Source organism: Neodiprion fabricii, chromosome 2 (assembly GCF_021155785.1).
Source record: "Neodiprion fabricii isolate iyNeoFabr1 chromosome 2, iyNeoFabr1.1, whole genome shotgun sequence".
In the NCBI taxonomy this organism is placed as follows: Eukaryota; Metazoa; Arthropoda; class Insecta; order Hymenoptera; family Diprionidae; genus Neodiprion; species Neodiprion fabricii.
The window spans coordinates 38,033,627-38,050,746 of NC_060240.1; the positions used below are offsets into that span (position 1 = coordinate 38,033,627).

At 44.3% G+C, this 17,120-nt stretch overlaps 1 protein-coding gene across 7 annotated transcripts in view; it reads left to right on the forward strand.

Annotated features, from left to right (window-relative positions):
* Positions 1-17,120, forward strand: part of LOC124175778 — a 102,452-nt gene that overhangs the window by 83,421 nt on the left and 1,911 nt on the right. For all 7 annotated transcript variants that reach the window (XM_046556295.1, XM_046556302.1, XM_046556296.1 and 4 more), the window contains 2 exons: positions 16,089-16,333; positions 16,783-16,915. In XM_046556295.1, the coding sequence (XP_046412251.1) occupies positions 16,089-16,333; positions 16,783-16,915 (378 nt within the window). The remainder of the gene's footprint in view (positions 1-16,088; positions 16,334-16,782; positions 16,916-17,120) is intronic.

Consider the following 17,120-nt stretch of genomic DNA (forward strand, 5'->3'; position numbering starts at 1 on the left):
TAATTAGTGTAACCCTCACGCGAGCAGCTCGGAGCACGGCTATCGATCCTCACAGCTCGGCGAATGTTACATGTCATCTCGGCGAGACACAATTTACGCTGTTATTTACAGTTCCGAACAATCAAGTTCGTTTCAGGGTTTTCAAAACTGTCAAGTACTTTTTTCGCATTCAAATTTTTTCGAACCGTAAAAATAAATCTAAAAAGACTGTGAAACTATTGTTAATAGTTTTTAGACAGTTGATATTAATTTCCATCCAAACGCTTCCGATTCCATCTCAATCACGGATCTTATAATCACGATACGCATGTGATACCGGATTTCTTCTGATCAAGCTGAAGAAGCTTTTGCTAGTCAAAGAGGTTACCATTATAGTTTGAAATTGGGTGAACTTTTTTGAACGGAAAAAAAGATGGCGTACATTATACATACACATGTCTGGTTCCCGGATGAACGCAGACCGGGAAAACTTAGCAGGCTGGATCCTACAGGACGGCGCGGACCTGGCGAATTTACATGCCCGCGACTTGTTCATGAATTTGGTATGAGACTGCAACTTTGAATCAGTTCACGTGGACGAGACCGAGGATCTTCTCTTTGTGCGCGTGTATGAATTTGGGCATAAATTCCCCCCCACACTGGCAGACTTTATGGTCGACGGGTTAAACAACTTGACCCAGGAGCTACATATCACAGGCCTATAGGTGTACCCACCGGCTTTCATCTTTGCATACACCGGCTGTGTAATTTATGCCCAGCTCGGCCGGGACCCCGAAGACTCTTGTATCCGATACCGCCCGCTCCGATACCTCTACCCTATTGATAGTTGCCGCAAACTCGAGCCAAGCCACCCGATAGCAGGGAGCTTTTCCCGCAATTTGAGGAAACCGGAGTGGTATACATGGTCTATCCGTGCTGACAATTAGTGCAACTCGATGCTGAGCCGGCGTTGAATGTTTGATCAACCACCGCAGCATTAGCATTACCAATCAAAGGCAGTCTCGATCCAAGGTGTAAGCTTCTTGAAAAACGCGCCTTGCGTCTCGACGCCGCAGTTTCCGTGTCCGTGAAACCAGGCGTGCTTCCTTCTATCGAGTAAAAAGCCGGATGACGACCATATTGCGTCGATTATTCCGTTCACCCAGATCCCCGGAGAAGATCGACGATCATCGACGACGTTGGTGGTCTGTATTTCTCGTCTGTGTCCTCGGGAAGTGCGCGCAATGTTTCCCTGCAGCGTTTCTGTCTGTGTGAGAGAACCGGGCGAGTTCTCACCCTGCGGTTTGGGGTCGAGGCGAGGTTCCCGTGGGAGATATCTGCGGCTGGAGGGTAGGCAAAGCGGAGCCCGCAGGGGGCCGTCGGGGGGCGGGGGCAGAGGTCGAAGGCTGCATTGCTCTGGCATAAAACTGACCACGCGGCTGCGGTGCGGCTGCTCTGCGGTTTCCGTGTCTGCACAGAGCGGGCGTTATTTGGCGGAGAAGACGCCATTATTCAAAAAACCGGATCAGATTCGGCGGCCGAAAGGCGCGTGTCTTCGGTTTTGCCATTTTGGAAGATTCGTCCTTCGTCCCTACAGTTCGTACCGGCTGGTGTGCCAAGCGAATTGGAATCGAGATTGCGGAATATACACGCGCCCCTTTCGTTTTTGGATATTGTTTGTTTCAGAATATTCAAGCGTCTCCGTGTTGCGGAAGTTTGCGCTTAAGGGAGGTTTGAAGCCGCGACTTTACCGACGGAAATCCAAACTGGGAATGGATTTCAATTTTTGTTATTGTTATTATTTTTTTATGTACTGCACCTTGAATTAAAACTACGTCGAGCTTGTTACAGATAATTTTGACATGAAAGTTCAATGTTGAACAGTTTTTATATCGACAAATCAGCGATGAGGATTTTCTGAACGGATCGCTTGACAAGCAATCAATGACCATTGCATGACGACCGTTAGAAAATCATAATAACAGAGTGAAAATTCTTGGCAAAATGTCTGATTCTACTAATTTTGAAATCTACTAATGTTGTAGCAATCGAGAACATGTGAAAATCGAAAAGAAAAGTAAAAATTCAATTTATCTGAATTTTTTTAACTTCTCTGAACTAATTTGAGATGGTAATAAAACTGGAGGGCATTCAGGTTCGAAAACTTGTAAACTAAGAAAACTGTTTAACGTGTGAAAAATTTGGGAAGGATGAAAAGCTGTGAAGGAAAGTGCCGAGTATAGACACAGAGGAACGTGTTATATCCCTGTTCTATATAATATCGACGGGGTCTTCCGGAAGTCCGGTGACGTCACAAGTTTGATTAGGTAAGATTGCTGTCTGCGCGATGTCCCTTCGATACGATGGCGTTCCTCAATCTACCTGCGCGATATAAAGGAGCGATTCGAGAGGGCGAGGAAATCAAGTTTGTCAACTTTGATCGTGGGAGTACGTTATATAGACGGAGCTTTTGCAACCTGGTTTGTGTGCATCGAACGATGCTGCGAAGGTGGCATCCACCACCCAATCGGTGTGTCTCTCAGTCCCAGGCGTAAGAGTAATTTGATTCTATCGGAAAATAAAGGAAAAAAAGGAGAGAAGCTCTCTCGCTGCGACAGAAAAGTTTTTACCAGTAATTAAATGGAAAATTATTACGTGACGATGTGTCGACACTTTTTCAAACTACTTCGACGTCAAGTCATTACTCGGGTGTATATGTCATTGATTAACCGATGAGCTTTTGGTCGATCGCTCGATTTCATCCGGGATCGACTAGTTACTGAGATTTGTCGGAATGACTTGTGTTTTTTCGTCTGTCTAAAGAGAAAAGGGAAAAGAAATACATTTCAAGTGTTTAAACAATTTGAAACACATTGATGCGGTTGAAGTGAAATTTTTCTCCAAGCTCACAACGTGGTGAATTTTTTCATACACAGATGAACTTATTCGTTATATCCCGCAGCCGTTTCTCCGCGGCTTCATGTTGAAATGAAAGTGCGAAAGAAATATATGAATTGTGATTTGAAAAGCGTTGAACATGTAATATCGAAAGGGATTTATCGATTCTGCAAATCCAGAAAACGAGATCGAGATTCGTTATTCTTTTGCTCCTCAACGAAGGAGATCAAAGAATATTTAATGGTGGATTTTAATTAACGAGAGCTCACGCTCGAGAGTTTTATCGGCTCGTCGTAACGAGTTCAACGTGACACGCGGCTTACGGAACACGTGCGACGGAAACGATAAGTATCGCGTTGCAGTATCTGCTTCAGAACGGCGAATCATACGCAGTGAATATACAGATCCGCCTGTACGCAGAACGAAGGGAAGTTTCGAAGTCCCGAGCTTTGATTAATTTCCGTTTGCCTAGGTACACTCAGGTTCGGTAATCTCGAGTTGATTGATCCAGAGGCCATCGAATAAAACGAAAAAATTCCTCAATCCGCGCGCGCGGGAATAAATAAACGGAAGGAAAGGAATGAAAATGGCAAGGGGGAGGGGGGGGGGGGGGGGGGGGTAAAATAGTCGGAGGTGAAAATAAATGGAACGGAAGAAAAAAGGCAAAGAAAAATTTCAATTACCCGGATGTCCGTGGAAAAAAGAGGGATATACGAACTGTATGATTGTCGGGATAATGAAATCAGTCGCTGAAGCTCCGCCGGCAAGCGTCCAACAGATTGAAACTGCGGTTCGCAGGCGTTGCAGCCCTCGACGCGGGATACGCAACGCAACTTTACTGACGCAGCTTCATCCCCCTCACCCCCGTATCTATTAACGCTATCACGAAACATCCCGTTGGCTGATGCAGACTCGACTCGCCCGCTGGCGGAATTACAAGGGAGACAGTCAACACTCCTGATTCTCGAGACATCAAATTCACCTCACGCAAGGGTAGCAACGCTCCCCAATATCCTACCCCGAATGGACTAACGTTTCGCAGATCATTCGGGTGTACTGCGAATTATAAGAAGAAAGAAAAAAAAATGCAGCTTTCGCCGAAGCTTGTTGCAAGTACACATGATACAGGGACTGGGACATCGATATTCCCGAAATTGGGTTGTTTTCACGGTATTTTCAAAAGCTTTTCGTACGGATTGCATCTCAATCGGCCAAGTAATAATTCGCCCGTGACATACGGCAGAGCACAGAAAATTGTTTCTGCGTTTACGTGAGAAAATACACGTCGAGCTCCGGGGGGTGAAAAGCTGAGTTATACGGTTGGTGGAAAAACGCAAGGGTGAGATTGGAGGAAAGAGAATGTGGATAAAGTTTGAATGACTGACGGGACGGCGGCGGATGGGGTGCGGGAAGATGGCGGGCCGGGGTGGTTATTCGAATTGAATGTGACGTGGGCCGAGGGCCGAGGGTTGAAACCCGAATGTGCGACTTTCACCACGCTTGTCAACTTTCGCTCTGCCAACTCTTCCTCGATTTCCATTTACCCACTTGTACCTGTCCCTAACTTCATATGGCGGGTGTTACAGCTGCGTGTGCTGATTACAAATGCGGATCGGTGTCGTTGCGGATTTCGGACCGGATGCGTCATTTTACTGATTAATTAAGGGGTTATGCTACCGTAATCAGCATCCAAACAGGCTAATGTTTGGAAATTTATTTCGGAAAAACTGCAAATGCAATACTACCAATTTTTTCACATGTGATTATGTACATTTTAAGGATGAGCATTTTTAGAGACACTCCGTAAAATGTACGTAAGAACATATACAGAAATTAATGATATCGGGTCAGCAGTTTTTGAGGAATAAAATCTCGACAATTGGTCTGTTTAGACGCCGGTAACGGTAGAATCACCCCTTAAGAAAGCCATTATTCGGCACAAATGATTGTGTGAACGGTGAGCGGTTACTAAAAAAAAAAAAAAAAAAACCAAATGCTGATACTTGACGTGTAATGAGATTATCGTAAAATTTGTGAAACTTGCTACGAGATGACTCATAGACGCAGAAATTTCGACGACAATCGACACGCGACACGTTATTTATGCCAGAAAAGTTCCACGGTTATAAATCACGATCCAGTCGCTGTATATAATATATAATATATAATATAACCGCTTGCCGGAATACTTGGCGTTAACTTGGCCGAGTATCTCTAGCCTTTGGCGACCAGACTTCCATAATTAATGAATTAGCAAAACTCGTGACAAAGTTTCCTCCCCCCACACGGTATATATCCTTATTAAATTCTGTCAAGTTATACGAATCCCGACGGCCGGAATTGGAATTCCGCACAATCGGCTTAACCCCTACGTTTTTATCATAAATTGCGTCTGGTTCTAAGGAAAAATTGAACCTCCGTAAGTAATTAAATATGCAGCCGTCGCGCATCGGTGATTAACAATAAGGATCCAGCCGTGAATTCTTTAATGCGCTACTCGAAGCTGCCGAATCGAAAAATCGTTTTCCGGTATTTTCCAAGCCCTCGAGTAGCGCGAGTAGTGCGTCAACTGTTGCGGGGCATTTTATATTCCCCTTCACACTTTCGCAAGCTCGAACACCATCGCACACGGGTTATAAATGCACTCGGTGAACCCCGCGGCTACTGGCGGACGGGTATATATTTCGCAACAAATTGCATCCCCGACAAAAGATGCACCGGCGTGGGCACGACGGGTTGTGCAATTATTTGCCTGTCATGACTCGTATTATACAGCAAGCTGACGTCGATGCTCCCGCGGTTTACATACTGCGTCAAAACACCCAGTGCACGCCTCACGTCGCCGAGTATTTCAGCTCCGGAGGGTAAGGAAAAAAAAAGTCTGCGTCAAAAATGAATACAAAAACAACCGTTTGAAATACCATCGTATAAAAGTCAATCTCTGTGACGTTGATATGAGAAATTTTCTTCCTCGTATTACGGTGATTTTCTGGCCTACATTTCCCCAAAAGCTTTTCCATTTCTGACCGGCGTATCGAATTTTTTTACGGTTCAATCGACGCGTAATCCAGTAGCGAGGTAAGCTTTCGTCTAATTACTGCGAGGGAAGAGTTAAATATTAGATCAGTAGACGCGTCGCTGTTTGATTACACAGGTCTCCCCTAATTTCATTCAATAGGCAAACCCAGGTAAGTGTAAAGCGCGTAAATAATTGTGTAGCGAGTTAATTTCTCGCTTTTCGAGTAAATGCCATTGGTGTTGGTATCCAAACCGGTCTCTGTGTTGAAACCAAAAATATTATATTCGGGCGAGGATCGTCGTTGATGCCGATGGTACGGCACTATATGTACATATGTAGGTGTGTATGGGAGAGAGTGAGAAAGAATGAATTTCGTGAAAGCACCTTGTCAATATGTAAACTGTGCCGAGATATATGCGTATGTGTATGGCATCGACGCACCGGCGTTCGTTTTCCGCACGTATCTACATCATTCGCGATAAGCAGACGCCGTAGGTAAAGATCGAACCCCTTTTCTCCCCCGCACCGTTTCGCTGTCAATATTCGAAGAGTCGGTGGCAAAAAAGCACTCAAAATAATTTTCCGTCGTTGATCGTCGGGAGCGACGCGCTTCAGGCGAATATGAGATGTCTGCAAATGTATATGCGACTCGGGCAACAAAGTCTGGAAAAAAATTTGGACCACCTTGTTTTACTACCTATTCGAATATAGGATTATCTATCAGCCAAATTGTAGTCGTTAAAATACAAGCTTTGGAAACCTAGGTAGCTATAAAACTTTCAGTTTATTCAAATGAGGTTATAATATAGTTGAATTAGTTCAAAACAATGTCTTCTAGGTATATATATACATGTACATTATACACATATATATGTATATATATATATCAAAACAAACAAAAATCTCGGTTTAGTAAAAAAAAAACTTTTCAGACATCAAACTATTCAGCAGTATTTTAATGAAACAATTACATCGTATGTTAAATTTCAAAAAAGCATAGCTCATTTTACTGGTAATCGAATGATCTAGAAATCTCCAAAATTAACATTTTTATTGAGCTCTAGATCGTTGACCGGAATAACAAGTTTCGTAAATTCAACACAGGTTGCATATTGTATAATTTTTTAATGCTTTATTTCAAAATATATTTACCCAATCGAAACTCAATGTCGGTTGATTTGTGCGAACAACGCTACGTATTCGGCATTGATAAAAGGTAATGTAAGCCGTCAGAGATTATTAATCACTAAATTATTTCGATAAGAATGCAGGGTTTTTGATTCACTTTATACCACAGGTAAGGATAAAGCTGATCATTTTCTGTTTTTCAACTTTATTGACCGACCTGTATACCTGAAACATCCCTTATCGGTGGTAAAAATGAGTTATTGCGAGTTCGCGAGAGCGGGAGAAGACTTTTGATGATCAATAAAGAACGGAGGCAACCGTCTCCTCTATGAGTAGGAATTTTCCTGGATTTAGAATATGTGCAGCCGATGGCAAAAGCCTCGAGATATTATGATTTAGGGGTTGAAACGTAGGGTGGCGTTAGGCTGCACGCAGGCTGCCCGATGCGGTGATATAGACGGCGGAGCGGGGTCGGCTGCTTGATATTCAAAACGAACCCTTACCAACTAATAGCCGTAAATCTTGCCCCTATTTACCGCAGGGGAGGATGGCCAACATTGGGGGCACCTGCACATATCGACTCAAAACCGGCCGCGCGACTAACTCGGTGGAAAATGTGCCGGACTGATAACGAGCCCCCGATAGCTAATTGGCTCCGTGAATTTACATTCGCGTATAGTTTAGACGAGTTCATACGAATCGTGAATCATTTTTATGCCAGCTGACGGTGCCTGGTTCGTTTCGCGAAAATAACGGGCCCAGTTATCGTAACATTATTGCAAGCTTGAAAGCCGCGCGGGGGAAAGAAGACCATATTAACTTCTTCTGAAAGCTTAAATCTCGAACTTCTCTCCCGCAGCTGTATTTTAGAATACCTCGAGTTCGTTTTTACATAATAATGCTTTATACACTCTTTTGTGCCGGTAACTTACACACACACACACGCACGCACGTGTGTACAGAGACCGAAGCAGACGCGGTCACAAAATCTTGCTCCGCAAATTCCCAAAGCCGGTCACGCGCCTCTCTTACAACTTTTCACGATGACAAATTAAAATCTTACACACTTTGTTCCCTTTTGTTGCGCTTAGGCATTGATATTCGGAGAATTGTTACAGTTAGAAAATAATGTAAAATCAGCACGTCCGCTTGAAATATCCAGTCGCACGTTGACGTATTTTTAAATAACACTTTCTTCCCGGACTCGACGAAATTTCTGATCTTGGAAATAAATATGGCCACGAGTTGGCCTCGAACGGATTTAAACGGAAGCGAAATCGTGTCAAGCGGAAAGGTGAGAGGCACCTTTTTGTAGATGAAAGAAGCCGTGCCGAGTTCACGCCATTGTGACGATGAGATGTTTCATTCGATTTGCGCGAGTACACAGACTCCGTATATATGTTATACATAAATACTGTACACATTGGGGATTAAATTCTGTTTGAGAACGATTATACAACTGTTGCCGTTTTTACGATTTTTTCAGCGAACCATTTTTGGCAGAGAAAAAATTCGGCGAACTGTTTGGTTTTCATTCGGGCATACAAGAGTCGGGCTTTATTTTTTCGCAACGCGGACGTGCATTCGCGATTTTGTTTGTTTTTTAAAATCGATACCCTTTCACGTGAGTTGTTTAACAATGTTCACCCTTATTGTCTTGATTGATACCGTCAGTGAATTTTGCATGGATTTAAATGAGCCCAATTTGGTAGACTGCAGGTACATGCGTACAAACCTGATTCCATTATTTAAATGCATAGAATTTTTGATTCAACCTCCACCCTGCAACGCGTACGTCGAGTATTGTTAATTTCACCTTTCCAACTATTTCCGCCCGTGTATACCCGGGCATTTCCGGAAGGGTTTTTAATTATCATCTGTTATCCTTCATTAAGAGTACGCGGCGATATAGTGCAGCGAAACATCGAGTCCACATAACGCTGCTAACAACATCGGACCAACTATTTTACGTCTTTATTGGAGGCTGCCGGCGAGAATTACGCTCTAATTGGCAGTACGGAATTTCTTTCATATTTCACTACCGGTGGAGCGATACAACGGACAGATTAATTCCACGGATGCAATTCCGTCGGCAGAAATTGAAACGATGGAAATATTTTCAAACCAAACATGTGTCTGCGATCGAATCTCGGCTGTTGACAAATCGAGTTTCAGCTGCAGTATGGGTATGATACCTGCGATTACCCGTTTGCACGGTGGATGGAAATCGATTCCTGTAATTCCATTCTCTACGTTCAATGTGAAACGACTAGTAGGTTATTCTGAAATCAAACCATTCCGTCGTGCTCTGCTAGTAGAAGTTAAATTAATTAATCGGCCTCCTAGAGACGCGCGAACAAACGCAGTTAAGCCAGGAATTCATTCGATCTTAAAATTGTAATAAATTCCCCGATTGCATGCATTAATTACACCGGTGTGTCGCGGAGCGATGATTTGGAAAACCTCGGTGAAAGTCGTATAAATTGAAAAAATACGACGACTCTTCTAAAGTAGGAGAAAAAAATTTCTCGTCTGTACTTGACAAATTTATTAACATCGGGAAAAAAAAAGAACATTCCTATAAACTAGTTTCCGAGTGTCTGTAAGCGATGAATAAAATAAAACATCGTAATAAGCCGAGTGTTCAAATAGCCTTTAACATTATCAGAAAATTGACAATATCCCCGAATACCGAACGCAGAAACAATGTTGCTCGAGTCGGGCAGCAGCAACGACGTGGTCGTTAATAACTCGGACAGGACAAGCAGCCGTAGGGTGCAGCAGAGCGGAGAATGCGGCTAATTATTCATGCCCATAATTAAAATGACACCGGCGACCGCAATCAATTAATAAACGTGGAATCTCCGCTCGGCTGCAGGGTTACAGCTTGCAGGCCTTCGGAGCCGATGGGTGAGGGATGGGGGTTCATTGATGAATACCGATAGGTATGAGGTGGCGAGGGGGGTGAGGGGAGGTTGCGAACCCGCATTATCGACAGGCGGGTGTATTAATCCGGACGGAATTGAGCTCGGCGGTGATCGAAGAATCGAACCACATTCGCACCAGCCGCATCATTCGATCCGCATACAGCTTCTCGATCCCCCGTTAATCTCAGCAATAAGCTCGCCACGCTGTCGGAATCGGAATTTCCACCTTCGGCCTTCCGCGTCGTCACGTGGACAAGAGGCGCGTTCGAAATGTGTAAAAGGTGTTTATTTTTTTTTTTTTTGCGCCTCAGGTTAACACTCGGTGCAATTCGAGGCTGGATGTTAACGCTGCTGCAAGTCCAACTTTCAGTAACAAGTTCTTACCTAGAGAAAATCTTACATGTAAGAAGCGTCCGTCGACTCGGTATTCAAACTCTGACTCACCGCGTCGCCGTTTCGAAGCACAGTGAAAACAGAAACTTGGAGAGGATAAAGGAAACCACGTAAAAAGATTAAGATACCCGCTCTATGATCGCGATGACAATGAGATCTTTAATCGCATCGGCTTGGACTCTGATGCTGCGTTGCAACGCCCGTACAATGGAAATTCGAATTTCTGGAAGGTTTTCGAACACAAATTTTGACGGTTCTCGACGCTTTGGAAACGATTTGAAAAGTACATCGTCGAAAGAATTTTATGTTCCCGTGTCCTTTTGAAGTTTCAACGTCATCCTAGCTTTGATGCTTTTCAATTTTCTTCTCGACAATTCGGTCTTCCGATTGACACGTTCCTCAACATTTTTCACGAGATTTTGAGGAAAAACTTTCACCACGGTTAGTCTCCGCGTTGCCGGAAGTAGCTTCATTAGCCACGACGGCTGGTCGAGGATCTTATAGAAGAGCGCGGTACTGACTTAATCAGGTTATCAGTTAATTGAGTGTAACTCATATTGACCGTAGGGCCAATTTGCCAATAATTAACTTATTACGGCTTAACTCGGCCGGGTGAGGAAATCCGGTTTTATTCCGCGACGGCTGATTCTTACATCGATCGAAAGCAGGGAGTCGGACAAGTTGAATATAGTCGGGACAGTTGAGATACAGATACACGGTCGTTGGGAACGTTGGGGGGCAATAATTAGCGTCTTCGGTGTATCGTATTGAGCATTATCGAACCGGCGTGGAGTTCAGGGCGCATTAACAGCTTAATCCTTCTTCTTCTTCGTCGTCTTCTTTTCAAGCTGCGCGGTTCGTTTTTTTACCTCCTCAAACCGTTCTTTTCGCACGAATTGGCAAAAAGATGTATAAGGGGAGGTACAAATTGAAACTTGAATCGAGCTTTCGTTTGAAAAGTGATCGATCATCCTCGAGAGTCTAGAAACGACCAAAGTTTGTTATAAGAACCCTCGAACGGGACTTGGAAAGATATACCATCTACATTCTGCAGGGGGGGGGGGGGAAATAGTCATCGGGGCTTATACTATATAGTTGTGTAAATATACGTATATATATATCGTATATACAACGAACACGGAACCCAAGCCCGCATATAATATTGTATACACTTGCGAACGAACGAGAGACGCGAGTGCTCAATTCTGAGGCTGGCAGTTGACTTGCAAAAAAAGTTATTTACCCTTCGCGGAGAGGCCGGGCTGCTAAGGTCGAGGGGGTTCCACCCCCGGCGGCAAATATTTGCCCTAAGATTGGGGTGAAAACGGGTTGGGGATGGCAACGAACAAATAAAACGGAATATACGAAACGTGTGAAGAAAATAAACACTCCTAAGATAAAAGGAAATCGAGATGTGTCAGGCACGGATCTACTTTCAATAAACGAGACTCGTTCGCTCTGTCTCGCGTCGAGTCGACTCGGCAAAAATAGCAATAACCCCCACATCACCCTCGAGTTTCATTCATTCTATTTTACTCGACCCAAGTGGTGAGAAAGAAAATTACAACGGAGCTGAACGGGCGTCGCGTAAAATCCGAGAAACACAACGGCTGAGCTTGCGAATTGTGTATAACGGATTCAACTTTGCCGATAACTCATTTCCCTCCAATCTAGTTATTTCTTCTCTCGCAAAAAATAAAAACAACGTGTTTTTTTTCTGATCATTATCCTGTCTCCGTTTTATTTTTCCTAAGGTTGTCGCTACTTTACTTTACGAATGCGAAAACATTCAAAATAGTCGAAAATTATCTCGTACACTAATTGAGGTGCATCTCCTGAGATGACTTGATTGAAGATTCTCACTCCGCCGATTCTCGGAAATGTTCTCCGACGAGCTGCTCGATTTCTTGTCGTACAATCAGCAATAATCAAGAGGAAACTGTTTTACTGACCATGGGACGGAGTCCGACGTTTCTCGTCCTTTTGACCCTGCGAAGACGTTTCTTGCCGGGATTTCACGAGCTCCCAGAATCCTCCGGAGTCGCGGAAACGCCGCCCTTCCGCATTAGAGGCTCTGGAACACGTGTATCGCTAACTAGAACTAATTGGTAAACAGTCTGAGAAACGCTCGCCTAATCCATATCATTTCCAACCCTACCGTGCCGGCACAAACATGACGTTTGGATTAGCAACAGTTACCCGAAAACCGAGAGACAATTGCGAAACGTGTTTGGTTAAGTTTACGCATTCCGTTCCTTGATACTGATTGCACTTGCAAAAGTTAGCGTTCCTCTAATCAGTCGATTCACATTCCAAGCTCCCTCACATTTCTTCTCGCTGATTGAAAAGTCCGGGTATTCGGAATTAAGCAGCGTTTTACAAAATTCGCCTCTTCGTTTCCGACTATACTTCACCTTTTTTTTTCCTCCCCGATACTACAACGTACAAAGCTCGATTGCTTCCTGCCCAAGAAAAGCAGGAATTCACTGCTTTTACTCTACCAAATGGTTTTCCGTTATACATATTATACATGTAGGAAATATTTCTCGGTATAGCGAAACGATCAACGACTTCCTGTAATTTCTTGAGAAATGAGATATATTACTCACCAAAAAATTATTCTCACGGTCATCGTTTCTTTTATATTGCAAAATACGAAGAGTGTCTCAGCCTCGAAAGTTCCGACCAATTATCCGCTTTGCAAATCCGAAACGCGTTAATTTTTATCCGCCTGCATTACTGGCCGAGTTTAAGGCGCGAATTTCTCCTTTTGACACCGCTGAAGAGGTGTAAAAATATTCCTAAGCGACACAACAAGTGATGCCTGCTATACGGGTAACCGGCAAGTTTTACTGGAGGGTAGATCCTGACGATGCCTATAAAGATATACGAAAGCGACGGTCGGAGGGGTGGCAGGCTGGAAAGTGTAATATTCGAGATAAACAACTTGAAAATCGATCCCCCGGTGATATTCGGCGGCAAGTTAGGCGTGCCGGAAAATTCTCCATTATGTGCCCGATTTTCCCAAGTCGTAGTAAAAATGCCTAGTTCTAGACTCGGGCGGGGACTCGAGTGTCTGATGTGGAACATCCAGGATCCGAATAATGCAAATGAACGATTCCCTCCACCCCTCCACCCCTCCACCCCCTCTCAACCCCCTGATCTGAGCTGAAAAAAATATCCGATATCTGAAGACGAGATTGATCTTGAACCTGATTCCGAAACGGCGCGATTTCGTCGTAAGCTCGGCTTGACGCTTATGCAAATTTCGAGTTCACCTTCTTTTTTATATACGTCAGCTCGGCTTCGCTTGCGACGAGTCGACGGTCGGATGTGGCCTTCTGCGCGAGGACGGGGGTGAAAATCGAGCTTTCCGTTCGCTGTAGGGAGCTTTTTGTTGCCCCCGGTTTATTGGCTCGTTTCGAGACGGAATTAAAATTGCAACAATTTATATTCTGCGCGCAGAACGATCGGCCGATGACTGATTCCATCGATTGGTGTCCCCGCCATTTGAAAGCCAGTTTCCTGGAAATTTTATCGGAAATTACTTAGCCCCACCCTGAAAAACTCTGGACGAACGTATTCCTTCCATTTCTTCTTCTCTCTCTCTCTCTCTCACTCTCTGCCGTCTTTGAATTATTTTCTCTTCTTAATTCGAGTCTGACAAACCGTCACCAATCAGTGACAATCGAATCTGCTGTCAAAAACTCACAACTATTATTCACAATTCCTGGAAATTCTAGTCCACCAATTAATTCCAAGCTCTAGTTAAGGTATGTCGTAATTAGTTACAAGTCGCACGATGTGTACGCCACGTTCTTGGTTTCAATTGCGACGCGAATTCAAATACTACGCTTGAAACCCTGCGGAGCTTGCGCCCTTTGAAATAGTCTCAGCCAAGAGCTTTTCGGATGAGAGAAGCGGAGAAGCGATGTACCGAAAACCGCGAATCGGGGCTTCTTCTGGTTTTTGCTCGTGAGACGATGAATAATTTCCGTTCATTAAAATTGTCGCACGTATCGCCATGAGAGATTATGCAAGCTCTGAAGTTATGAATATTGCAAATATACAATAAGGAAATAATAATTTTATCCCGATTTAATACACCGAGTTATGTTATGTATTCTTTGATCCTCCTTCTCCATCTTTTAACTCTGAATACGTTTCCTACAAATATCATACACGTTGAGAATGTAAAGTAATTTCATGTTTTGTTTACGCAAGATTGTATAAATAAAGATGTTAGCCGATAATAACTGCTCTGTACCGTGATACTAGGTCAACAATTGAGAATAAAGAGCTGTTCCGTAAGGGTGAAAGGAAGTGAAAAAAGAAAAAGAAGTGAAAGACCACGGAGCGGTTGAGCGGTAATTTCGTTTTATTTTTTATGCGGTGTTTTTTTTTTCTTCCTCTTTTTATATACCTTTTTGTGTGTACCTGCGGCTTGTGTATACATTTGTGTAGCGAATACGCCGAGGGTGAAACAAGCGAGCGCGGAAACGGGGGTTCACGGAAAAGAAGGAGGAAAAACAGGGGAAGAAACGAAAATAGTACTAATCAAATGAGAAAAACGTAATTAATGAGACAGTAAAAAAAAAGAAGACTGAGATACGTTGGCATTTAAGCCGCAGATTGATTGTCGTTGGCTGAGAATGATAAACATTCCGACATTTCAAGTTCGAACTACCTTTGTATGTTATAATTTTACGCGACAAACGATAAATAAATAAAGTGAAAATCACACTTTCAAATCTCATGTATCAGCAGACTTTTTATTTCATGTAATAAACCGATGAACGAATTACAATTTATGGAATATAAGATTGCAATTAGCTGTGCAAACACAAAACAAAAAGGAAGAAATCAGACTGCAAATAACATTCCCAACCGGGATGTCGGAGATTTTTTGTTGATCTTATTTCTGAGCTTATTCCAATAGGAATGGATTAAAAATATTCAAATATCTTAAACATCAAGGTGTAATTAGGTATACGGTGTTTGTTTTCTTGTTTGAAAAAATTGTTTTCAACTCACATAACGGAGCAATTTTCCAGCTTGTCAAGTTTCCCATAACCGTAAAACAGTAGCCCTGATAGATAGTCGGTAGAGGGTTATAAATAACCCGACGAGATAATTACACGGAGCGTGGGTCCGCAATAAAATACTAAACAACGTTTGTTTTTTTTTTTTTTGTATTTTTTCTTTTTCGTTACCAACGACTGTATTAATAATGTAGCGAACAGATTTACATCGGGGGTTTCGGGGCAAAAAATAGCTCTTCGCCGTGGACCGAGATGGATAGCAGTTTCCCCTCTTTCCACCCTCGATCCTCTCGTCCCAAATCCCTCTCACCCCATGGCTTACCCAGGGCTGCAAGGCGACTATACGACCGACCCACTATACGCCTAGTCGCTCGGCCGGCTATATACTCGGCCTGGAAACCAAAGACCCGTATTATATTGTAAGTCCATTAGGGTTTTTGTCATATCTTCCCGGTGCCTTTTTATTTCCCCGCTGGAAGAATGGAAGGAAGCAAGGAAACCCCAACGGGGAAACTCCATCGCCTTATTCGCACACCCCCGTGATACAGATGTCCGTGAAAACGGATGACGCATCCTTGCAAAATTACTCTCGTTAGTTTGGGCGAAACGCGCGAGAGAGGAAACGGAAGTTGACGCGGTTTCTTTTCCCTTCTTCACACCCATCAATCTCACCATGAAATTTTGATATCGCCCATGTTCCAGGACTCTCCCTGGGCGGCGGCCTCTTCGTCCTGGCCTCCGCTCTCTCGGATGCCTCCCTCGAGCTGCCCCGGAAGTACAACGTCTTTTCCTCGACCTCCAGGTCGCAGTTCGACGAGAACGGTCTTCCGCAGTACCAGTACGGCTGGTGCCTCCAGCTTTCCGGCCTCGCCCTGATCCTCGCCGAAGTTGCCGCGCTGCTCACGGTGTCGGGTTACATGGCCCGTTTTCCCACCGTCGAGGACATGGTGAGTGGCCTCGCATTTTTTACGCACGAGAACGGACTGTGTCCGGCCTTCTCCGCCAAATCTGCAGATCGCAAATTGACGATGAACCGTTCGCCGGCCTAACTGCGTTAACCGCCGTGTTTCACGAATGTATCGATCATTATCGAGAGCGCTATCCGGTCGGTTAACAGCGCGCCATAATCCGTCTGGAAATTCGATTTCCCCATTTCGATCAGCCGGCACCAAGCCAGCCTCGACTAATCACCGGCTTAAATCGGTGGTCCGCATATGCAGTCGCGTTATAAAAACTCGAATGAGACAAAAAAGCCGGCTGCTTGAATCGTAGCTATCCAGGCTTGAAAAAATTTCACAAAACCCATATGCAGGGGGTGAAACGGCAGCGCGCGTAAACGATGCCGTGGTGCGACGTCACTGTTAAAAAACATTCAAACTTCCACTTCGTTCTCCAGGTGCGGGTCATGGTGCCGGGGGCCGAACGAAAGCTTCGGGAACAGCGAGGCCTCAGCTCCGAGTACCTCGTTAGAGCTCACCAAAAGTCTCCGGGACCACCGCAGAGTCGCGGATTTCACCAGGCAACAAAAGGTGAGCTCAAATTGCGACCTAGCCCCGCATACACGTATCACTTCGTCCGGACCAACTCGCCCTCTGTCCGGCAGAATCCTTTTCTCAAGATAAACAAGAAGAGAGGAGGACCGTGTACCCAGGTACCACACAGGTACCTACGTACACCGATGCATGATCCTTCTACGTCCTACGAGACGTGGGGTCGAATCGTATCGTCGTCCCG